The sequence below is a fragment of the Neovison vison genome, chromosome 5 (assembly GCF_020171115.1).
Source record: "Neovison vison isolate M4711 chromosome 5, ASM_NN_V1, whole genome shotgun sequence".
NCBI classification, from domain to species: domain Eukaryota; kingdom Metazoa; phylum Chordata; class Mammalia; order Carnivora; family Mustelidae; genus Neogale; species Neogale vison.
Genome location: NC_058095.1, coordinates 63,305,812 through 63,330,524, shown reverse-complemented (window position 1 = coordinate 63,330,524; position 24,713 = coordinate 63,305,812). Strand labels below are relative to the sequence as shown.

The window sequence follows — 24,713 nt, the reverse complement described above, 5'->3', positions numbered from 1 at the left end:
AAAGACTGCTCCAATCAACTCTGTCCCTGGTGAACTCTGTTACTGGCTCGGCAGCAGGCATCATGACTGCCATCTGGTGGTCACACAGAGTCATGATAAATTGCGCATCTGAAGGTTTCTCCATGTCCGCACTCTTGCCATTTGGGGCCAGATAAATGGGGGTGGGGTGGGGTGGGGTGGGAGGCTGTCCTGTGTGTTGCAGGATGTTTAGTAGTGTCCCTTGCCTCTAACTTCTAGATGCCAGTGACACCCTCTCCCTAAGTTGTGACAACTTAAGAGGTTTCTAGGCTGGCAATTCTCCCCCCACAAAGGGGACAGGGCACAACTGACTTTGGTTGAGAACCCCTGATCTAAGAGAATGGAAGTCTTGTGAATGTACAGTAAACATACAAGATGTGCTCATTCGTTCACTCACAAAAATATTACAGTAGGGGCTCCTGGGTGGCCCAGTGTGGGTTAAGCCTCTGCCTTCATCTCAGGTCATGGTCTCAGGGTCCTGGGATCATGTCCTGCATCGGGATCTCTGCTGAGCAGGGAGCCTGCTTCCTCCCCCTCTGCCTGCCTTTCTGCCTACTTGTGATCTCTCTGTCATATAAATAAATAAAATCTTTTTAAAAATATTACAGTAGACAATGTATCTTTACGAGATCTGTTTCTAATGTCAGCTGGAACTAGCGATCTCTGACCCATGCTTGTGCCCACACAGAATTCTTTTCATAGCTTTGCAATACTCTGAGGCTTAAATTCAGTAGCAAGAAAAGCCATTCTTGGGCTCCGGGTGGCATCTGCCTTTGCCTCAGGTCATGATCTCAGGGTCCACGACCTTGGGCTCCCTACTCAGCGGGGAGTCTGCTTCTCCCTCTCCCTCTGCCCCTTCTCACTGCTTGTGCTCTCTCTGTCAAATAAATAAATAAATAAATAAGATCTTTTTTAAAAGAAAGAAAAAGAAAAGCCATTCTTATCCAGTGAATCCCCAACTGCCTCAGGTAAATCCCAGCACGGGTGCCCCACACCCCGCTCCCAGACCTACAGCAGGCATTCACAGCCCCCTACATTGTGGCCTCAGCCCAGTGCCCCAGTCAGTACGTGCCAGAAAACAGTAAGCTGGTCGCCTCCTGTCCCTCACTCAGCCGACTGATTTACCCTGTTTGGAACCATCCCTATGTCCATTGCACTCATAGTATTACTGCCTTCGAGTCTACAGGTTACCAAGAAGTATTTGGCAGGTGGGGGGGGGTGGAGGGAGTGGGGGGTGGGAGGGTGGAATGTGGGGCGGGGGGACGTCTGTGGAAATTAACCTCTGCTATTGATTACCCCCGCCCCCCCAAAACCCACAGAAACCACAGAAACAAAAACCTCAAACATGGCCTTGGGCATCACAGTTAATCTCAACAGATCTCCATCTCCTTATTTATGAAACAGAAGATTAATACTACATATTTGAATCTCCTTTTCAGTTCTAAAATCTATGATTAGAGACGACTGGAAATGATCCACCATAGGCTTTGCTGTGCCAATTTCAATATAAGTATTTTCTCCAGTAAGGATTATCCAGTATAAAATTGAGCAGGTGTTACTGGAGTCTTTTTATTTATCTATTTTAATTCCAGGACTTGGGTGTCCTATATTAATTGTAATTGCTGAATAAGCATAGAATTCTAAACCACAGTTTCCTGAAACATTTAAGATTTTATTTATTTGATAGACAGAGATCACAAGTAGGCAGAGAGGCACACAGAGAGAGGAAGGGAAGCAGGCCCCCTGTCGAGTAGAGAGTCCGATGTGGGCTTGATACCAGGACCCTGGGATCATGACCCACGCTGAAGGCAGAGACTTTAACCCACTGAGACACCCAGGTGCCCTCCCGATACATTTATTTTATTTCTGGGGCTGTGTTGTTTTTGCCAGTGGGCATTATCTGATATCAATACTATATGAATTGTTTTCTCATTTTCATTATATTAATATATTCATATTTATTGTATGTGTAGTATGTAATTTATCTGGTGCTGATTAAGGTTAACTGGAAACAGAAGGTTTTATTGTATTTATATGATCTCTCTAGGATGAATCCACAGAGCTAGCTTAAAAGCTCAGTGATGACAGGTCCCCTCAAATTCATAGCATTTGTAAGATTTCTTGTTAGTGTGAATTGTCCGATAAAGAGTAAGGGGGGAGCTAAGACCAGGGGCTTTGACACGGTAGTTGCATCCATATTCTTCTCTCCAGTGTGAGTGTTGGAAGAGCAAGAGGTGTGTCACGGTCAAGGGTCTTCCACTTTTGAAATATTCGGAGGATTTCTTTCAAGTATGGATTATTTTATATCAAATTAGGTTTCCATGATTACTGAAGGCCATTCCATACTTACTGCATTATATGGCTTCTTTCTAGCATAAGCCCTTGGTTTGGTTTGGTTTTTGGTTTTAGGTTTTTAAGAGAGAGAGAGCTGGCAGGGGTGGGAGGGGTAGGAGAGGGAGAGAGAGAATTGTAAGCAGGCTTCGCACTCAGCACAGAGCCTGATGTAGGACTCAGTCTCATGACCCTGAGATCATGACCTGATCCAAAACCAAGAGTCAGAGGCTTAATGGACTAAGCCACCCTAATGTCATTTTATTTTAAATTCTAGTATGGTGAACATACTGTTATATTAGTTTCAGGCTTTCACAGTCTTATTCAAACACGGACATTCCAGAGAAGAGACATTCTGTAGAAATCTTTCTACTACTCTTTTGAGCCTGTGCTCTATGTAACTCCAGAGGTGAGGGTAGGGGGGCACTACTCACATGTACCCTGGTGTTAATGTCACTTGGAATCCTTTAAAAGTGGTCCTGCTAAGAGGATAAATAAAATCTTTTAAAAAAAAGATAGTTATATGGCAAAGATATACAATTCAGTTGGGATCAGTTGGGAGTTAGAAAACAGAAGATCTTTGAGATTATGGGTTATGGAGACACTTGGGAAAATTTCAAAATATTTGAAATGCCTAGGACACGTGTGTGCTTGTTTTCCTGACTCGGTGCTGTTGGTAGCTTGAAATCAGTCATGACAACATTACTTGCACCGCAGAAAATGGCTAATACTACAAATCCAGACTTTCCCCACTCTCCCTCCCAAAGTCTAGTTGTTGAGAATTTCCCAGCATACCCCTGGGTGTACCAAGTTCCACACACACCTCTCTATGAGAGAAGGTGCACCTCTCCAATAAAGAACGTGTAAAATCAAGTTTCCCCAGCTTATACGTGGAGTCTAAAATAATAAATAACAAAACATAAAAAGACTCAGAGATACAGAGAACAAGCTGGCAGCTGCCAAAGGGTAGCGGGATAGAGGGATAGGCAAAATAGGAAAGAAAACTGCTTCCAGTTATACAATAAATAAGTCACAGAAATGAAAAGTACAGCTTTGAGAATATGGCCAATAGTATTATAATAGTATGGTGATAAATGTTAACCGCCCTTATCATGGTGACCATTCCATAACATGTACAATCATCCCCTCACTATGTTGTATACCGACACTCATATGTCAACTATCCTCCAATTAAAAATAAAAAATTTTGAGATTCCCTAGCTTAAAATCCCCTTTTTAAATGCTTGCCTTATTATTTTCCTAAATAATATCAGGAAGTTTGTCCCTCAGTATCCAAATAAGGTACAAGAAAATGATCTTTGATATTATCTTAGCTTGCCATTTCTGTCCTCTGTGAACAGTAAGAGATGAAAAACTTTTCTCCTCAGCCTAGCCCCAACCCTCACAGTTGCCCGGCCTACCCACTGCGATTCTCGGGTCACAAGCAGCCCTTCCGTTTTCTGCTCACACGGCCAAGGGAGCAACACAAGCTCCGGGGGAAGGTATGTAGGTGACTTTTGGGTGGGCAACTTGACAATATTTGTTTAAAATATGGGTATAATTTGGGGGTACCTGGATGGCTCAGTCATTAACTGCCTGCCTTCGGCTTGGGTTGTGATCCCAGGGTCCTGGGATCAAGCCCTAACTCAGGCCAAGAAGTCTGATATCCCTCTCCCACTCCCCTTGCTTGTGTTCCTGCTCTCACTCTTGCTCTTTTAAATAAAATCTTTTAAAAAAAACCATTAAAATACGGGTATAATTTGACCAAGAAATTCCACTTCTGGCACTTCATCTTAAAGATACAACCAGTCAGGGGGCACTGGGGAGGTTCAGTCAGTTAAGTTATCAGACTCTTGATTTCAGCTCAGGTCATGATCTCAGGGTTGTGAGATGGAGCCCACCTCAGGCTCCACACTCAGCGTGGGAACTGCTTGGGATTCTCTCCCTCTGCCTCTGCCCTCCAACCTTTAACATGCTCTCTAAATGAATAAATAAATAAAATCTTAAAAAAAAAGTTATACGGCAAAGATGTACAAAGTGCCAATTAAGACTCCAAAAGCAAACCTCAACCAATGAGGAATGGAAGTCGGTGAATAAACACCCAGGTTCCTGGACCCTTCCTGGGCAAGTCTGAGACGTCATCTACACAGTCTCTCAGGGGGTCCACAGAGGCAGTGAGCCTCAATGGTCACCTGCTCATTAACTGCCCTTTTTTGACTTTCCTTCCTGTTTCACTACCCCATTCCCTCACCATGCTTCTTAGGATCACCTCCAATTAACTACTTGCCTCCTAAACGTATGAGTCAGCATTGGGGAAAGCCCATGCTAAGACTGTGTGTTTAAACCCAAACCCCGAAGTTATTCATGGGTCCTCGTATTGACTTATCTTCACCACACACAAGCACGTGCACAGGTGGGGAGGGGTAGAGGGAAAGACTCCCTCGCTGAGCACAAACCCCTATATATGGGGCTGGATCCCACCATCCATATCAAGACCTGAGCTGAAACCAAGTGGAAGTCTGTTGCTTAACCAACTGAACCACCCAAGACTCCAAGAACAATTTTGTTAAAATAATAATTGTTACTCAAATACAAACTGTTCTGTAAAGCTTTGTAAGGTTACTTCCTCAAATGCAAATTGTTTTGTAAAGTCAGACGTTTAATTGATTAGTCTTGCAATTCCCTGGTGAGCATTTTTCCTCTTTTTTTTTTTTAAGATTTTATTTATTTATTTGACAGAGAGAGATCACAAGTAGGCAGAGAGGCAGGCAGAGAGAGGAGGGGAAGCAGGCTCCCTGCTGAGCAGAGAGCCCGATGCGGGACTCAATCCCAGAACCCTGAGATCATGACCTGAGCCGAAGGCAGCGGCTTAACCCACTGAGCCACCCAGGCGCCCCAGCATTTTTCCTCTTAAACTGATTCTTTAGGGGCACCTGGGTGGCTCAGTGGATTAAAGCCTCTGCCGTCAGATGGGGTCATGATCCCAGGGTTCTGGGATGGAGACCCGCATCAGGCTCTCTGCTCAGTGGGGAGCCTGCTTCCTCCTCTCTCTCTCTCTGCCTGCCACTCTGCCTACTTGTGATCTTTCCTTCTGTGTCAAATAAATAAAATCTTAAAAAAAAAAAACCTGGGTGGCTCAGTGGGCTAAAGCCTCTGCCTTCAGCTCAGGTCATGATCCCAGGGTCGTGGGATCGAGCCCCGCATCGGGCTCTCTGCTCTGCAGGAAGCCTGCTTCACCCTCTCTCTCTGCCTGCCTCTCTACCTACTTGTGATCTCTGTCTGTCAAATAAATAAATAAAATCTAAAAAAAAAATTAAAAAAAACCAAAAAACAAAAAACAAAAAAAAAACCTGATTCTTCAAGTCTACTTCACTGTTTCTACTAGAAAATTCATAATGGTTTTATAAGTCATTTTAGGTCTTTCGAGGAGGAATTTGATTGTGAGGGAAGGTTTGAAATAAAAAGTTTAGAGACATTAATTCATAGTAAGGACTAAAATATCTGACTTTTATTTTGCACACCAAAAATACCTGGAAACATTTTCTTACCCTATTATATAATATTTTTACTGTCATTAAAGAATCGGCCTGAATATTTCTCCCCCAAGTGAGGGAGTGGACAAAAAGGGTTCCCATTCGGACGCCTGGGTGGCTCAGTTGGTTAAGCGTCTACCTTTGGCTCAGGTCATGATCCCAGTGTCCTTGGATCAAGTCCCACATCCGGCTACTTGGCTCAGCAGGGAGCCTGCTTCTCCCTCTGCCTCTGCCTGCCACTCTGTCTGCCCATGCTCACGCGCTCGCTAACAAATAAATAAATAAAATCTTTAAAAAGAAAAGGGGGGTCCCCTTACTCTTTGAGAAGTCCAATGCCGTGGTGAAGAGGGACGAAATAAAATCTTAGCACTCAGCACCATAGCAAAGTTGGAGAAGAGCATCGGCATGGGAGGAACTGGGCCGGATTAGTGCTCCTTCCTACCAACACAGGAGTCCTGAAACAGGAAAAGGAGTCACGAGGAGACTGGGATGGCACCCAGCCACCTTGCTGGAAATTCCCCCACATCGATTTAAGACACCATCCGAAAGGGGGCCTTCTTGGCTAGGGACAATCTCGCCTGCAGTTTCTTCCCATGCAGGCTGCACAGGCTCCAGACTGAGTCCTGCGCCCTCTCCAACATGCCCCGCGCTCCCTGCTCCCCCACCCCCCAGGAGGAACGGGTTCCTTGCCGCACGCACAGTCAGTGGCTCTCCGGGCTCCCACAGTGGACACAGCGGGGCTCGGCCGCCCCACAGCAGAGGACGGCCCAAGGCCACCGCCCGTCCTTGGCGCCCGAGTCGCTGCGCCGCGGTGCAAGCCACCAGGCCGGCACCTGCTGGACCGCGCAGCCTCTCCAGAAGCGACCGCGGTGAGCTGGTGGATGGACACGAAGCGAAGCCCAGCGCCCCGGGCCTGCCTCCCTGGGGGATTTCGGACGTGGCGGCGGAGCCAGCACGCGGGCCACACGGGAATCAGTCCCGCCCCGCGGTCTGCGATGACACGTAGCTCCGCCCGGGGATCAGCCGACCAGGAGCCCGCGGGGCTCCCAACGCACACCCCAAGACAAACGGCACCACACCTCTCGGCCAGGCGAGCAATGCGCCTGCGCACACCGAAATCTCTCGCTCTCCGAGCGACAGCGTGGCTTCCTGGCCAATCAGCAGCTGCGGTGTTTCCTCGTCACGCCTCCAAGCGACTCGTCCGCGACTGGTCTCCATGACAACTCCTGAGCGCCTCTCCCCGTCCCACAAACGGTGAACCCAACCTCCAAGAGCGTCTGCGCCAAGAGACGAAAAAGGCAGGAGGAAGGGGACTAATTTCTGTGCTTATCATCTTAAGCAGGTAGGGCTGTCGCAAGAGGAAAAGGTCTTCACGGCCCCACCTGATCGATGAACAAGAACAGGAGAAAGGCCGGTTCCAGAACCAGGAACAAGAGGCCGGTGAGCTGCGCGAATGTGAGCGTCCCTGAAAGAGGAAGCCAGAGGACACGTTCTGAAACCTGAAGGATAAGGGCGCCGGGCTGGCCCAGTCGGAAGAGCGAGGGGCTCTTGATGTCCTTGTGGGGCTGAGCCCCACCTTGGGTGGGAGATCTCAAAACTAAATAAACGGCCTTTACAAATAAAAGTTTAAAAAAGTCTTTTTAAAGTCAAAAATGAAAGTGAGAAATAACCACCGGCAACTAAGGATACAAAGTAGGAATATCCTCCCAAAATGGCAGAGAAGATGGACAACCTTGTAGCCAACACAGAAAGCGAAGAGCTTTTCGCCAGGGGCAAGGCAAGGGCGCACTCCAGGAGGGAGGGAACCAACCCCTCAAGGGACAGGGTCTGCGACTCCTCTCTCCTCGGACCAGCTTGGCAGGGAAGGACCCCACCCCGCCCACCCTGCCAACTCATCTTTGATTTACCAGCCTTCTCCTCTGCTGGAGACCTTTCCTCTCATGGCAAACGGAACAATGACATCACTGGACTAGGAATAATGTTGAAGTGTCCCAGGAATCCTATGCCGCACTCTTAAAACGGCAAGAAATAAAAGGAAACAAATCTCATGGATTGTCTCTTTCTTCTCCTAATTTCCTCGAACTCTGACCTCTTGATTTTCCTCCACAGAGAAACCTCTGAATCCCTTCTCGTGTGCGCTTACTACCATGTCAGTCATCAAGTACAGAGAGGGGGAGGGCAGGATTCAGAAAGCCTTCTTCAGGAGGGACTATCAGCCCCACTCTTTGCTCTTAAGAGGCCCCGGTCCTTGTCACAGTTAAGAATCTCAAGGACCACATAGAAGTTCCCCAAAACACTGGCCTCTCTCAAAAGTTACTGGTAAGTCAAGTTGGGCTGTTCTGTCCAAGGAAAACCACTTTTTCCTACATGCCATTTTTATAACTTATTGCATTTATAGCAGTTGCCTAAGTAGGCACCGTAACCTGGATTATATTAGAGGAGGCATCCCTTAATCCAAAAATCTTTCCTTTGAAGCTTACAAGGAACAAATCCCAACGATACTGTCCCATCCAACATGGCTCCTTTTGGATGGTGTCTTAATGTGAAGAGTGCTCTAACTCCGAGCTCTAAGTCAATACAGAAGCGTCTACTCTTGGCATATTGTCCTCCCGAAGGCTCCCAGATTGTACAACAGGGAGAAAAGCCAAATTTGGACACCTATAGTCCCATCAGTCCCCGATGCTTCTACCATCCATAACAAGTGGTTCCATTGCACCCTGGTAACTGGCACGCTCAGTAGCCTTCCTCAATTATCTCAGAGCCACGGGTACATATACACATGTGCAGAAAGGCAGTAGAGTAAACAGGTTAAGAACAAGGACTCTTGAGCTGGACTCTCTGAGTTTAAATCTCAGCCCCACAGTTTCCAGGTCAGCCAGTGACTTTGCCTTTCTGAGTCCTAGTGGCCTCCTCTACAAAATAGGGATACAGTGTGCCTATTTAAGGGCATTGTTGGAAGAAATGAATGAGTTGATGCAAACAAAAGTGACTGAACAGTATATAGCATGGAATAAACCTTTACTACAAGTATTAGCTATTACTGTCATGGAAATCCTCTGAAAGGGGTCTGGGAAGAACTGAAATACAAAGAAAAAACAAATTATACACTGAATTCTGCCTTATTTATGCTTATAAAAGGAAAGGAATGGAATATCAATGCCTACCTCTTGAGTTGCCTTTCTAGGATAAGGGGAAAAGCCAGGTAATTTTCCTTTCTTACATTTACTAAAGAGGAGGTACAAATGAGGTCTGCCTTACAAACTGAGGCAATGCTATGGATACCTCAGGCCAGGTTTATTTGGGGAAATGGATTTTTTTTTTACCTAAATGAAACAGAAGTATTTCCCAGTTCTCCATGATGTTGTATCATAGCAACCTTCCTACTAGGATGAATCGGCATATCTTCTGATATAATCAACTCTGGCCAATTGAGCAGAAACATTCATGGAGAGGAATAAAGTAATACATAAATGTAAATGTATTGGCTGTGCCTCTCAATTCTTTGGAGAAACAAAATCACTTTCAGTGGTGAGCCTATAAGATGGAAATAGAGTATTATCAATATTGTCCTTATAAATCTCTGTGTTGCTCATAAAATGCAGTAACATAGCTTTGTGTATAACTTTGATAATGCAGGCTATTAAGTGTTCATACGTATAAATGTACAGGTAAACAACAGAATGCTGTATCTCTATGTAAAATATAATTTTACAGTATTTCTAATTTCACTAATTTATCTGTTGGGCTTTTTTTGGAGGCCGGTGCCTTGGTGCATATGGTTGAATTCTTATTAAGTAAAATGTAAGTATGATATGATTTTCCCCAAGATGGTTATCTCAAGCCACTATATTGTGAATGCATGACTTTGGCAAAACATATCCAGAAATCATCTAGCATATGATGCATATCAAAGGTACTACAGGGGTGACTTTTCATGAACTCGTATGAATTTTTAAAACTGCGTGTATTATTTTTTTTTAAGTCAAAACAAAAGACCTAACAAGATAGTTACTTTCCTCATGGGGAAAACTGTTAAAGCTGGAGATAAAACCAGATATTAAGATGGAACTAAGGGGCGCCTGGGTGGCTCAGTGGGTTAAAGCCTCTGCCTTAGGCTCGGGTCATGATCCCAGGGTCCTGGGATTGAGCCCCGCATTGGGCTCTCTGCTCAGTGGGGAGCCTGGTTCCTCCTCTTTCTGCCTGCCTCTCTGCCTACTTGTGATCTTGGTCTGTCAAATAAATAAATAAAATCTTTTTAAAAAAAAGATGGAACTAAAACTGTTTTATAGGCATATATGAGGGATCTTATGAGTTGCAAAGTTTTTCAGAGGAGGAATTTATTTGCAATTGTGGTGGTCAAGTGACACTTTAAGTTGGGCCCTAGAGAAGACTGACTCGCAAACTGAAAAGAGTGATGTGACAACTACCTTTTGATTAAAAAAATAAAATAATAATAATAAACAAAAAAGGATTAATGTCTCCTCAGAAAAAGCAGAAAGCCCTGCTTTAATCAACAAAGTTCTCTTCCTGCAATCCTCAAATCAAGCCTGGGGTCATCATACAATGAGCTCATCACAATACTGAAAACTAACCTTCTTGGAGGAATTTGAGATGAAACATGTATGTTAATCTTCCCTCCACTCAACACAAGTCAGTCAATCACAAGCAGTTTTAACACATAAATTAGTTTTAACCATATAAATTCATTCTAAATGAGGTTATCATAGATGAGGCTGCTAAAGGAAGGAAGGTCAAATGTTTCTCCACAACCCAAACTAACTGGCTCCAGGAAAGAAAAGTTTTTTGAAAGGACCTTGCTATACCTAACATGTTAACTACCATTATTTGAAAAGCTCTGATTCTAATAACAAGACCCTTCCTTGGAGGACTCTTTTTTTCCTTGCCTCCAATTTCTAAAAGTTACTAAGAATTTCATATATTTCAAAAATTATTTCCAGATATCACCATTTCTTCAGAGTACTTTGTCTTACAATTTTCAGAACAAAAATTCTTTTTCCCCTCTATCTTCAGTTGTGCTTTTCAGCTCTGAAACTCAAGCCCTGTTGAACTTCAAGCTGTAGCTAACACTTTAAACAGAAGAGAAGGACAGGGAAGTCAGTGAGAAGGGAGAGTTCAAAGTAGCCCTTTTAGTGAGGACAGTACTTCTAGGAGTAGGAATGATTTACATTAAGGCAAAGATTTCTAGAAAGGCAGTTTTCAAATATACGACCGACCATGAGTCTATTTGACTTGGACATGGGCGGTATTCCGATCAGTACAAGGAGGGGCAATGAGCTCAAGTTTAAACAACCAGAATTCCTTTGCACGTTGGAATAGCCCAATCCTGGGGTTAGGGGAAAAAATCACTTCATGGTGACATCAGTCATCTTCAGGCACGATAAAAATATACACGCAGAAAGACCGATGGTTGCTCTCAGGCTATTCCAGCTTCCAGATCAGTACTTTTTCACGTGGATTTGTGGTATGCTGGCAGCTAATTCTTCGCAGGAGAAAATGGGAGGCAAGGATTCTCAGCCCTCAAAAAAAGGCAGGGGGAGGGGATCACAATTATAGTAACTCATGAAAGTAGAATTCTTTGGTATTTAACAAAGTGAGAGTCGGAATGACCACACATTCAGAGTGATTCTCTGTGAAGCCTCTGATGCCTAATGAGGGCTGAACTACACCTAAAAGCTCTGCCACATTCATTACACCCACAGGGTTTCTCTCCGGTGTGAATCCTCTGGTGCTGAATAAGATGGGCACTCCTGCTGAAGGCTTTCCCACACTCGTAACAATTGAATGGCTTTTCTCCGGTGTGAATCTTCTGATGTTGTGTCAGGGATGAACTCTGGCTGAAGGCTCTCCCACAGTCTTTACAGGCATATGGTTTCTCTCCAGTGTGGGTTTTTGTGTGTTTTATGAGCGTTGAGCTCTGGCTGAAAGCTTTACCGCATTCTCTGCACTTGTAGGGTTTTTCTCCAGTATGAGTTCTCTGGTGTCGAATAAGGGCTGATCGATCACTGAAGGCTTTCCCGCAGTCCTTACAGGCGTGTGGTTTCTCTCCAGTGTGAGTTCTCTGATGTTGATAGAGGTGTGAGCTCTGACTAAAGACCTTGCCACACTCGCTACATTCATAGGGTTTCTCTCCAGTGTGAATAAACTGATGGACAATTAGGGAAGAGTTGTGACTAAAGGCTTTCCCACATTCGCTGCATTTGTAGGGCTTCTCTCCGGTATGAATAAACTGATGTTCAATACGGGATGAGTTGTGACTGAAGGCTTTACCGCATTCATTACATTCGTAAGGTTTCTCACCAGTATGAATTCGCTGATGGTGAATAAAGTGCCTTATCTGACTAAAAGCCTTCCCACATTGACTACATTCACGGGGTTTCTCTCCAGTATGGATTCTCTGGTGTTGAATAAGAGAGATGTTATGATTAAAGGCTTTCCCACATTCCTTGCATGCATAGGGTTTCTCTCCAGTGTGAATTCTCTGATGTACTGTAAGAGCTGAGTAATTACCAAAAGTTTTTCCACATTCACTACACTCATAAGGATTCTCTCCATGTTCGGATCTCTGATGTGGAATAAATAGTGCATTCTGAATTAAGGCTCTTTCATATATCTTCCCACCATGAACGCTCTGATGATGTTTGGCAAGGTGTGAGTTCCAGGTGTAGACTTTCCTATCTTTGTAAGACTTCTCTCCAGTATTAGTTTTCTGTTGTTCCGTGCGGTGTATACCATAACCAAAGGTCTTCCCATTCTGATTACATTCCATATTTTTTTCTCCATTATGAACTATACAATGTTGAACATAAACTGAATGATCACTGAGTATTTTACTACGTATATTACCCTGAAGAGCCTTCTCATTTATGCTCTTTTTCTGATGTCTTACTAATTTTGAATTCTGTTTAAAGCTCTTTCCCTGAGCATCAGATGTATAAAGTCTCTCGTCTTCTGGGTGTCTTGATTGTACAACAAAGTCTGACTTCAGATTAACATGTCTGCCAGATCCAATACATTTGGGGTTACTATTGGCCATAGAAGTTCTTTTCTTGAAGAGAACTGTTGCTTCTTTCCAGAGTCTATCTTGAGCATCCTCTTTGATCTCTGCATATCCCCAGGCTTCCTTCAAACTGGAAGGAATATCAGCCCCTGTGCTTTTCTCCATATTTATCCCCTGGTATGATTCTTTTCCAGAAAATAACTCCTTTGGGTTTGACTTTCTGGTCTCCAAATCTGGAGGGGAAAAGTAAAAATGTTCCCTGTACTAGAAGAAGGAAATGACTCAAGTAGGAATGAGATAATAACATTGCATACATACCATTAGTCACAAGTATAAGCCAAGTAGTCAAGAGAAAATTTATTGAACACCTATTATGGGCTAGTCACTGTGTTATATGCCAGGATTCAATGATAAACGAAGCAGATGTAGTACCGACTCTTTTGAGATTTACAGTCTTTTGGGGAAAACAAATATTAAATAATTTCAAGAATGATGAGTGCTGTAACATTTGTGTGAGGGAGATTTCAACTAGAAACGATCAGTACCATACACTGGAATGATAGCTGCCCCTAGCTTTTGAACCACAAGAATGTTCCCTGTCTGGAGTTCACTCCTGCTAGGGTCATCCTTCAGTGCCTATCTCTTCCACTCCCACTGGCACAGCTCCCCAGTAACTCTCCTTGATTATGCCTGAGGTTGCTGTTGGATTCAGTAAAATCATTAGCCATATTTTCCCTTGCTACCGTGAATGTTAGCATTTGCCAGAGACTTCCTCAGCTTTCCTGTTTTCCCCTCTCTCTCTCTCTCTGGGCCTCCCAAAATACACAAGTACATGCCCCAAGAAAAGACAAAGAGGGTCAAAGTTCATGAGGATGCAGAAATTTTAGGAGGATCGGGGCTTAGGCTTACTACTAGTACTAGTTCAGCTTTCTTATGGGTAAACTATGCATGACATTTGAGTTGTTGTAAAGTTGGGACTTTGTAATTAGGGATCTTTAAGTAGTTTTTCAGCCCGATGAAGGGTAAGAAAAACAGCACATGTGTTTTGTAAGCTGGACTACCTTCAAAGTAAACTCAGTATGTGGCTTTGAAAACCTTATATAATGTAGGAAAATGAAAGTTAAAAGAAGGCAACGTAAGTTAACTAAGGGGGAGAGATGGTAGCAGGGCACTAATCCACTACCACGTTAGCCAAAAAGAAGGAACTACCTGTTAATTCCAATGGACATTCTTCAGGTCCTTACTTGACCTCTCCAGTGTCTATCACTATGCACACCTCCCCTCCCTGAAATGCTCTTTTCTGCAGGCTTCTATGACAAGAATCTGACTTGGTTTCCTTCTACTCTGGCCACCCTTTCCTAGTATCCTTTCTGGATTCCCTTTCCTTCATTTATTTTGATAAAATCTGTACAACATATCTCTCCTGCCATCACCCATTATTAAGAATTATTGCTATTTTATTATTTTGACACCATTTTGCCCCACCTGTTTTTTTAAGTACACAAGTGATATAGATATATACAGATATAGACAGACAGACAGCAGATACTTAAATCTGTATGTTCATTGGGCTTCTAAGTTCTCTTGCAACGCTTTGCATGCCCTATTTCTCTCTTTTCATATTTTATCCACTCCAGTGTCTTTAATTACCACCTATTTGCTATACCACCAGGTATCTCTTTCCCTCGCCAAGATCCATTTGACATCGCTACTTAATTTTCTCAACTGCAGCAGTACTGACATTTTGTCAGACAAGTCTTTGTGGGAGGGGCTGTCCTGTTCATGGTAGGATAGTTGGTACCATCTTTGGCCTTGACCCACTAGATGCCCATAGCATCCTCCCAGTCTTCAGACATGCCCCCTAGTGGCAAAACCGATCCTATTTGAGAACCACTGGTTTAGATCTGCTACAGACTCTTCAAGCAGAAGAAACAGAACTCACCTTCCATCCCATCACCCCCTAAACTCACCATTTCTCCTATGTTTTCCATCTCAGGGAAATGAACTTCCATCTACCTACACAGCCAAGCCAGAAACCCGGAAATCACCTTTGTCTATTTCTCCCCCACCTCCTACATAAGGTCAGCAAATTCTATCAATATTACAACCTTAAAATTGGATGTGAGATCACATTCCTTAAACTTACATTCAAATTCTTTCATTCTCTTCTCACTTTTTAGGTAGGCAAAACCTAGGTTCAACGAAGACAAAGTAAATGAAGGAGAGACTCCAGCCTCTAGAGAGGAAAAGGGAATGACCTCATAAAATGCTGGAGTAAGGCACCACCATGATCACTGGATTGAGTGTCAGGTTTATAACTTAAGAAGGAAGTACCCTTCCTTGAGTCTGGGAAGAAGCAGAGTTGGGCTAATGAGACTCTGATATATCCAAATGAAGATGAGACTGTAGAAAATCTTGAGACTCAATATTAATATTGATATTAATATTAATCAATATTAATTAATAATTATTAAGTAACAATCAATATTAACTAATATTAAATAATTAATATTACACCGAGTCTCAATATTTTCTACAGACTTGGAGGATTTGGGGAAGAACCCCTGACTTATATTTCAAAAGATCAGTTGTCTGCCTTATTCTCACTTACATATGCAGCTGCGTCTGGGCACTTCTCTCTCCTGCATCCACGGGTTTTCTGCTTGTTCCAACTGGGAGATGATATCAGGCTTAGAAAATGGAAATCCTACTCAAGGAAAAGAAACAGCAAGTGACTGCTTCCGAGACAAAGGATCACCCATTTTCAGTCCCCCTCTTGTGTTTTCAAAAGCAGAAAACAAGATAAATAATTGTCAAAAGCAATTATATATTTTCTACCGAAGTAGGGGGAGAAACAGTTTAAGGATCTGCTCTGGGTCATGGAGGAAAATGTTAACCAAAGCCTCCTTCCTTCCTATCTTCCTTCCTTTTCCTTCTTTTGGCGGGTCGGGGGAGAAGCAGAGGAAGACGGACAAGCTGAGTCCCTGCTGAGCACAGGTCCCACACGGGGCTGGATCCCATGACTCTGAGATCATGACCTGAGCCGAAATCAAGAATTGAATGCTTAACTGACTGAGCCACCCAGACTCCCCACAAAGCCTCCTTTCTGATCATCCCCTCACAGGAGCACGGGAATCCTTAGAAAGCAATGGCATCCCAAAATGCCTACCTGCGGCAAGCACCCAACCTTACCCAAGGAGACCAGGTTCTTGTAGTTCTCAAGCATTACATCCTTGTACAAGTCTCTCTGAGTGGGGTCCAGTTCTCTCCATTCTTCCTCGGTGAAGTTCACAGCCACGTCCTTGAAGGACAAGCCCTGAAACACCTGCACAGGGTTCGGAAGTAAAGGCTGAATAAGGCAGAATTAGGGGAGATCCATGGAATGGAGAGGAAATGGATCCAACCATGTTCATAGTGTCAAAGGCACACAGACTCATAGGTTAAAGAGCCTTAAATGTTATACCCTTTGACATACTGATCTTAGATCTAGAAATCAACTGTAATAAAATAATTGGAGATATGAGTAAAGAGTTATCACCAGATTCCTCATCCATTTATAATTTGCAATAGCAAATAGTTCTAAATAACCTAAATGTTTGCGGAGAGTGGCAGAAGCAGCTAACTGCTCACTAAAGGACACGTCCCCTCCTCCTCTTTCTAGGTGGACAAACATTTCCTGGTCTCCTCTGCAGTTAGATGTGGCCATGTGGCTGAGTTTAAGCCAAGAGAATGCAAGCAGAAGTGAGATGCACCAGTTTCCAGGCTGGACTGGCATACGTTCCTCCATGTTGTTTTCCCCTTGTGGCCGGGTTATGGGGATGACCTCAAAAGTGAGTTTGGGACCCATGTGGTACAGATATTAGAGCTTCATATAGCTCAAGGCCCTGAATGGCCACCCTATCAACCTGTAACCCAGTCATACGGTTACAAGAACAAGAAATAAACTTCCATTACACTAGGGCTACTACACATTTTGGGTCTATCGGTTTTACCAGTTACAAGTTAGCCAATCCCAATTAATTCAGAAACTCACACCCTCAAGTAGAAGGTATCAAAACAAACACCTAAAATATACAGGGGCATTGGCTTGACAGTCAGGCGGTAAGCTTCAAAGAAACAGGTAGTTAAGGCTGGAAAGATGTAAACTTTTTTTTTTTTTTTAAAGATTTTGTTTATTTATTTGACAGAGAGAGAGAGAGATCACAAGTAGGCAGAGCAGCAGGCAGATGGAGAAGGGGAAGCAGGCTCCCTGCTGAGCAGAGAGCCTGATGTGGGACTCAATCCCAGGACCCTGAGATCATGACCTGAGCCGAAGGAAGAGGCTTAACCCACTAAGCCACCCAGGCGCCCCTGATGCAGACTCTTAATCTACAACCTGCAAAGTAATTAGTACCTCGGAAGGCAGACCAAAAGTTCACTGGGCCTGTAGCTCTGGGGGAATAGGCTGGACAAGAGCCAGAATGCTAGCTTGTGCAGGATGCTTCTATCTGGATATATTTGGTAAAGAAAAAAAGAGTTGAGCTCAGGAAAGAATTTACCAATTCTCAAGCTAAAACAAATAGAATACAGAGTCCAGAAATTTGGAGCTTCACTGGCTAGAAAAGCAAACTTGTTTCTAGATCTCATACAATAGGAAGTCTAAAAAAGGCTTTGAACAACAAAGGTCCATTGAAACTTCCCAGCTAAACAAAATAACTTATAGCCCTATAAAAAAGATCAAGTTAAGGATATGGCGTTCCCATCCGAGCCTCTTGCTCGGCAAGCCTTGAAGTTATCTTCATTAAGAAAGAGACATAGTACAGAACAAACTGAGAAATATACCAAGCTTGAAACTTATAGCCAGGGAAGATTTTTGTGTGATTATTAGTATATGGCAAAGAGATCAGAAGTTTAAGTTTCTATAGGACAATATATCCATAATTTCTTTCTTTCTTTTTTTTTTAAGATTTTATTTATTGCTTATTTGCCAGAGAGAGAGAGGAGAGAAAGCACAATCAGGGGGAGCAAGAAGCGGGGGTGGGGGGGAGCAGGTTCCCCTCTGGCCATGGAGCCCAAGTTGGGGGGCTCGATCCCAGGACCCTGGGATCATGACCTGAGCTGAAGGCAGACACTCAACAGACTGAGCCACCCAGGTGTCCCATATCGGTGATTTCAATGTACTTTGTACTTCCTTTTTTCCTGTCTCAGAAGAAGTAGTACCTTTCCTCAATATTAAGCCACTTATGTCATTGACTTCCCAAATATTTCTTCTCAAAATCTACTCATCCAGGGCGCTTGGATGGCTCAGTCATTACATGTCTGACTCTTGATTTTGTCCTGATCTTAGGGTCATGAGATTGAGTCCAGGCTCTGCACGCAAGCAGAGTCTGCTCAGGATTTTCTCTCCTTCTCCCTCTGCCCATCACCCTGCTGTCTCTCTAAAATAAGTAAATAAGGGGCGCCTGGGTGGTTCAGTGGGTTAAAGCCTCTGCCTTCAGCTTAGGTCATGATCTCACAGTCCTGGGATAGAACCCTACGTCGGGTTCTTTGCTCAGCGGGGAGCCTGCTTCCTCCTCTTTCTCTGCCTGCCTCTCTGCCTACTTGTGATCTGTCAAATAAATAAATAAAATCTTAAAAAAATAAAATAAAATAAGTAAATAAGTACAATCTTAAAAAAAAAACCCAAAACTTATTCATCCTTCAAGGCCCACTCCAAATCTCACTGCTTCTATTAGCCCGGGGCTCCTTAAAAGGGCTCAAAGATGCTGGCTGAATGAATAAAGCCCTCCCCAAACTCTCTCAACCAGACATGCTTGCTCTCTCTTTTCTGAAACCATCCAACATTCTCCCTTAAGTAGAGGGTCAGTAAATTGGCTGATTCGTGCCACACGGATTTGTGGATGGGTCTTTTCTCCTCCCGGCAGATGGATACAAAAGGTACCTCACGTGCCTTTGCTGATCTAAGCCAAATGCCTCAAGTGGAGGAAAGGGAACCTGGCTCTCTCCCCACCCTGCTCTCGGACCTCTGTCCTCTGTGGCCAACCGATGGGAGAGATGGCCGAGCCCCACCTTCAGTGCTACTTTCACAGAAAGAAACACCCAGTTGCCATGTTGCTGGCGGTCCATCCCACTTTCTTTCTTTCTTTTTTTTTTTTTTAAAGATATTATTTATTTCAATCTCAAGCAGGTGGAGAGGCAGGCAGAGAGAGAGAAAGATCTTTTTTTTTTAATTTATTTTTTATTTTTATTTTTTTTAAAGATTTTATTTATTTACTTGACAGATATCACAAGTAGGCAGATAGAGATAGAGATCACAAGCAGGCAGAGAGTCAGGCAGAGAGAGAGGAGGAAGCAGGCTCCCCGCTGAGCAAAGAACCCGACGTAGGGCTCTATCCCAGGACTGTGAGATCATGACCTGAGCCGAAGGCAGAGGCTTTAACCCACTGAGCCACCTAGGAGCCCCACCATCCCACCTTCTTAATCCCATCTTTGAAAACTGCCCAGGCTAATAGGAATGATGAGCTTCATGGGATGAGAGGGAAAATTTATTTCCTTCAGGAATTGAGATGAGATTTTAGGGATGAGAGGAAAATCCCCAACTCACCTGGGACTTTGCTGCCTGGAGAAGAGCAGCCATATTCTCCTCCTCAAGATACCCCTTTTGGAAAAGGGCAGACTCCCTTGATGCCAGAACTGGAAGGGAAGAATAATAAAGGAACCCAGTTTATTATTGTGTGTCTCGGACCAATTATATTAAAAAGAGCCACTTATGACAAAAAGTGCCTCTGACCTTGCTTGTCATGTGGTTGGAAGGATCCCACAGACACGTGTGTAATGAGGCTTCCAAGATAACCTCAGAGAGTTGACTGAATGTAAACTAAGTCAGGGAAAGGTATGATCATTAACTGGGTTCAGGATAAGCCTGAGCCTGTGCTCTGAGAAAATGGGGATCCCTGTGGTAACACCAAAACCCATATACTATTAGGGCTGGCATGAAGGTTCCAGACCTCCTGCTTCGACTCCTCTGTTTACAAATAGAGAAACTTTCCAACTTTGTAGAACAAGGAAAAGGAGCCATGGAGGCAAAGGGCAACAGGACCTGTCCTGCCAGTTTAGGGCACAGGAAGCACCAGCCACCAGACTGTGACTATTCCAGGCCCCCGCTAAGACTGCAGCTATCCTAGGTTCGTGACACCGCACATGGGATCCGCTGAATCGCAGTCTGTCATCTCGTACTCCCCTTCATCCCAAGCACCCAACATACTATGCCTGGTGGCAGAGCCCCAAAGTGTTGAGAATGAACTCCTAATCCCCCAACTCCTTTGACTCCACGCCCATCGAGGAACCTGCTGCTCACGATCTCCTTTCCCATTTTGATTATTTGCCTACTGGGAGAAAACCAGTAATATCAGCGTTGAGCACTTCTTTGAGCTTATCTTTGGGTGGTGGGGTTATATGTCATTTATTTTATCCTCCATATAATTCTGTCTTCCTAATATTCCAAAGTTTATTATTTCTTGAACCCTCACTCTCCCCCACCACCAAAAAGCAACACTTTAAGTCCCTTGTGGGGGTGCCTGAGTGGCTCAGTCAGTTAAGTGTCAGACTCTTGATTTAGGCTCAGGTCATGGTCTTGGGGGTCATGGGACTGAGCCCCATACAGGGCTCCCTGCTCAGAGGGGAGTGCGCTGGAGATTCTCTCTCTACCTTTCCCTCTCTTCCTGACCCTCCCTGTGCACTCAAACTCACACACACTCTCTAATAAATAAATCAATCTTTTTATTAAAAAAAAAGTTTTGTGGATTTGTTTGGGGAAGAAGGAGGAATTTCAAGTCCTTATCATTATAAACAGCACAGAGTTTCACGATTTAAAAAACAAATCTATGCCTCCTACCATGCTTTCTGACTAAAACAATGGCTCTGGAGGTTGCCTGCCTGCTTTTAAATCCTAGCTCTGCATGGCTATAGTCAAGTTTCTTCTATGCTTCAGCTTCCCCACTGGAGAAATGGAAATAACAATGGTACCTACTTCAAAGCATTGTCCATTAATGTATATAAAGGGCCTAAATCGATACCTGATACAGAATAAGCATTCAGTAAAGGTCATTTATCAGTTAATTCTTATTCTTACTATTTTCTGAATATCACCAGTAGCCAAAATGTTATAGGATCTTCTTTCTATCCTTTGTTTTATGAAAGCAAAAGGCATCATCAGTGTATATGGCCATACCCCAAACCCCTACTTCCCCAGAGGATGCCTGTCCGTTCCCTGTACTGAACTCTGACAATCAGTGAAGGATGGGATAGAGATGGGAACTTGTAAGGTTCAGGACCTTGGGAAATCAGAGGGGCTGAGGTCAGGATGTCTGGGAAAACCAAACAGACTGAAGCTAGACCATAGAAGCCCCTTCTCATCTGTGCCATCCTTTTGTATCTCCTTTTTTTTTTTTAAGATTTTATTTATTTGACAGAGAGAGAGACAAGTATGCAGAGCAGCAGGCAGAGAAAAGGGTAGGGGGTAGCAGGCTCCCTGCTGAGCAGAGAGCCTGATGTGGGGCTTGATCCCAGGACCCTGAGATCATGACTTCAGCCGAAGGCAAAGGTTTAACCCACTGAGCCACCCAGGTGCCCCCCTTTTGTATCTCCTTAAGAGAGAATACTTCTTAAAAGATATTGAAAAAGGGGCACCTGGGTGGCTCAGTGGGTTAAAGCCTCTGCCTTTGGCTCAGGTCATGATCCTAGGGTCCTGGGATCGAGCCCCACATGGGGCTCTGCTCCGCAGGGGGCCCGCTACCTCCTCTCTCTCCAAAGAGTCTGACTTGCCCCTTTCATCTTTTGGAGAGGCATTAGGTACAATAGAGTATGGAGAGTGAGATGTCTTACTTTTTAGAGTTTCAAGTGAAACGGGAATGATAATAGTGAAATTACTACTACTCATGGAGCACTCACCATGTACCAGATGCTCTCCATAAATCACTTGTTACAAACGAAGAAACTGGTGACTTGCCCAAGGGCTCAGAGTAGCCCACGCACATTTTACAAGGCTGCTGTAAAGAAAAACTAAAATAAGATTATTGTGTGCGCACTGCAGGTGTCCAGCTAACCCAGCCACAGAAGCCTCTCACTTGTGTTTCTTACCTCTGTTCCAGAGTTCGTGGTTCTGGTCCACCATAACCATAGCCTTTGCACCATTTGGGTAAAGCAACTTCACCCAAACCCTCCATGTCTCTTCCTGGGGATTACCAGCATTCTCCCAGAGACTCTAGTGAGAGATTCTGGATTGAAATCTTTTTCATTGTATTTCTCCCTTCATTCTCTAAAACCCCATTCATAACAGTGATTGGGGAGTCTGAAACAGTATATTTTGAGCTAAGACTAAAGAAGTTCAGCAGTCATTCAGGCTTCAGGAAGCCCTATTCACAGGGAAGTCTCAGGAAATGTTCTCAGGGAACCTTTCCCCAAGGGCCTGCAGAGACAGACACACAGGAACATAGATAATCACAGACAGCAGGTAAAGACATTGTCACTAACATGCTTGAAGGATATACCAGTGTAGGCCGTAGTGGGTAGTGGCAAGCGCCCTGCGGGGAGTGAAGGCGCCTGGGTTCTCATTTCTATGTACCAGATGGCTAGGTGACCCCAAACAAGTAATTTTTCCTTCCTGGGTTTCAGTTGCTTTTTATGTACAAATGGGGAGGTGGATACCTACTTTTCATAATGACTACTCCTGATTGAGTCCTTACTTACTGCTGGCACGGTGTCAACTGTTTATTTAACTGTTTCATACCAAATTTCCACTGAATCCTCAAAATCACCACGTGTAAAGTACGGACAATAAAATTGACAGATAAGGAACAGCCGAGGCCAAGCTCAGTAACTTGCCTACGGACACATCCTTGAGCTAGAGCCGCTTTCTCGAGATGCAGACAAAGATCTCTTGCGTCCACGCCCTCCCTCGTCAACATTATCTCAGTCTACACAACGGATCCATCACGCCGTGGGCTGCAAGGGCCCAAGGGCAGACGCGCGTCGGTCTCTGACCTGAAAGCCTTGACCACAGCGGGCCCTACTTGCCTCTCCTTCTAGCCAAGCGCTTCAGGCTGTGCGGGCCCCCAGCCCGTTTCCGAGTAAAGGGCCTGGAGAGGTCTCAGACTTAAACACACGTACACACCACCATCACGTACCCACAAAATTCAGAGCAGAGGGGCAGGGTCAAGGTGGCCGAGCCAGGACAGCTCCCCAGCTCCAGAAGGGATTACGGGCAGGTCAGCGGGTCCAGGGAGATCCCCAGGGGGACGCACGGCCAGACCCCCAAGACTGACAACCCCCTGCTGGACACACACCCCCGTCCAACGTCTGCTCCTTCCTCGTCCGAACACCAAGCTGTTCACTATAGAGAGGAGAACAAGACTATACTAGCCGCGAGCGGAGCGCGTCCGGACAAAGGAGCCGGAAGCGGAAGCGCGCGCCGAGGCTCCTGGGAAATGTAGTCCGGCCCTACCCGGCGCCTGCGTTCGGACAAGCCCCGGCCGGACTGAGTTAAAGCCTGGCCCTGACCTCCCAGACTCCAGCTTGTTCTGCCTCGCAGGCAATCTCTTGAGTGGACCTAAAAAGAGAGGTTAATGTTGCAGCCCTGCGAAAGTGGACAGGAAACTTTGGGGGTGTTTACTAAACCGTAAGGACTGTCTAGATTGTTTGGGGAGGGAAGGGGTGGGGTCTGGAGAGCAGAGCTCTCCTTGGGTGAGCTAGTCCCTCTGGTCACTCTTCTTAGAATAAGCGGAGCTGCAGCCCTGCTTCAGAAAGCCCAACGCGACAGCCCCACGCTCGAGGTTCTGCATCTCCAGGAATCCCGGCGGTTGCCCCGTGCCCTCACATTCTGGGGCAGATCTCATGGTTCCCACGCTCCTGCACCCTTAGCGCAGAGCCCAGGTCCTCTGATGGCCTTTTGGGTTCTTGTCACCGAAGTGTAGTATTCTGAGACGCGGAGAGGTGACTCTCCCCCGGCGATAAACACATCTACTGCATTACTGTTCCCAGCACGTTGGTGTTCACGTCTCAGACCAAAAGAATGCCGCGTTGTTCCCATTATTTCCTCTTTGCTAACCATTTCCACATGCATGACAGTCCTCCAGATCCCTTAGAGATTGATGTTATATGTATCCAGGTTCAGTTAATTTAGCCTTTTGGGGGGATATTCTACAACCAGCTCTCCACGGTGGGCCCATCCGACTGTACTGCTACTCGGTTCTACTGCGACAAGACGGAAGACAGTTGAGTTGTTGGTGTCTTCTTTATCACTTCCAGAAGCAGGAGGAAGTGTGGAGAGGGTGCGTACCCTCAGCTTCTAGGACAAACCCCCTGGCTCACTACCACCTCCACTCCCCACCCCACCCATGAGGAGGACAACCTGTACATAAGCCCAGCCTATCCATGCTTCATATCTGTGCCCCAGATCCTGTCTTTCTAAACACTTTTCTACCCAGAGCACAGGGAGCATCACAAAAATGTTGCTGTTAAGAAAGCAAAACCCAAGGGGGCGCCTGGGTGGCTCAGTGGGTTAAAGCCTCTGCCTTCGGCTCAGGTCATGATCCCAGGACCCTGGGATCGAGCCCCACATCGGGCTCTCTGCTCAGCAGGGAGCCTGCTTCTTCCTCTCTCTCTCCTGCCTCTCTGCCTACTTGTGATCTCTGCCTGTCAAATAAATAAATAAAATCTTTAAAAAAAAAATAAAAATAAAAAAAGAAAGCAAAACCCAGAGGCGCCTGAGTGGCTCAGTGGGTTAAGCCTCTGCCTTCAGCTCAGGTCATGATCTCAGGGTCCTGGGATTGAGCCCC

The 24,713-nt window shown here is 45.0% G+C and overlaps 1 protein-coding gene across 5 annotated transcripts; it reads right to left on the bottom strand.

The window, feature by feature from the left end:
• Positions 1-10,361: 10,361 nt before the first annotated feature.
• Positions 10,362-23,305, bottom strand: LOC122906785 (zinc finger protein 260-like). 5 transcript variants are annotated; one of them, XM_044249164.1, is made up of 7 exons: positions 23,064-23,305; positions 22,018-22,141; positions 21,829-21,939; positions 19,484-19,572; positions 16,093-16,225; positions 15,512-15,607; positions 10,362-13,133 (listed from the first exon to the last, which is right to left on the bottom strand). In XM_044249164.1, exons 4-7 carry the CDS (start codon positions 19,514-19,516, stop codon positions 11,518-11,520), a joined length of 1,878 nt encoding a protein of 625 aa, XP_044105099.1. In that variant the 5' UTR covers positions 19,517-19,572; positions 21,829-21,939; positions 22,018-22,141; positions 23,064-23,305; the 3' UTR covers positions 10,362-11,517. The 5 variants fall into 5 exon arrangements, with proteins under 5 accessions (XP_044105099.1, XP_044105097.1, XP_044105100.1 ...); XM_044249162.1 differs by having other exon boundaries at positions 21,829-21,926; XM_044249165.1 differs by having other exon boundaries at positions 21,829-21,923.
• Positions 23,306-24,713: the final 1,408 nt, after the last annotated feature.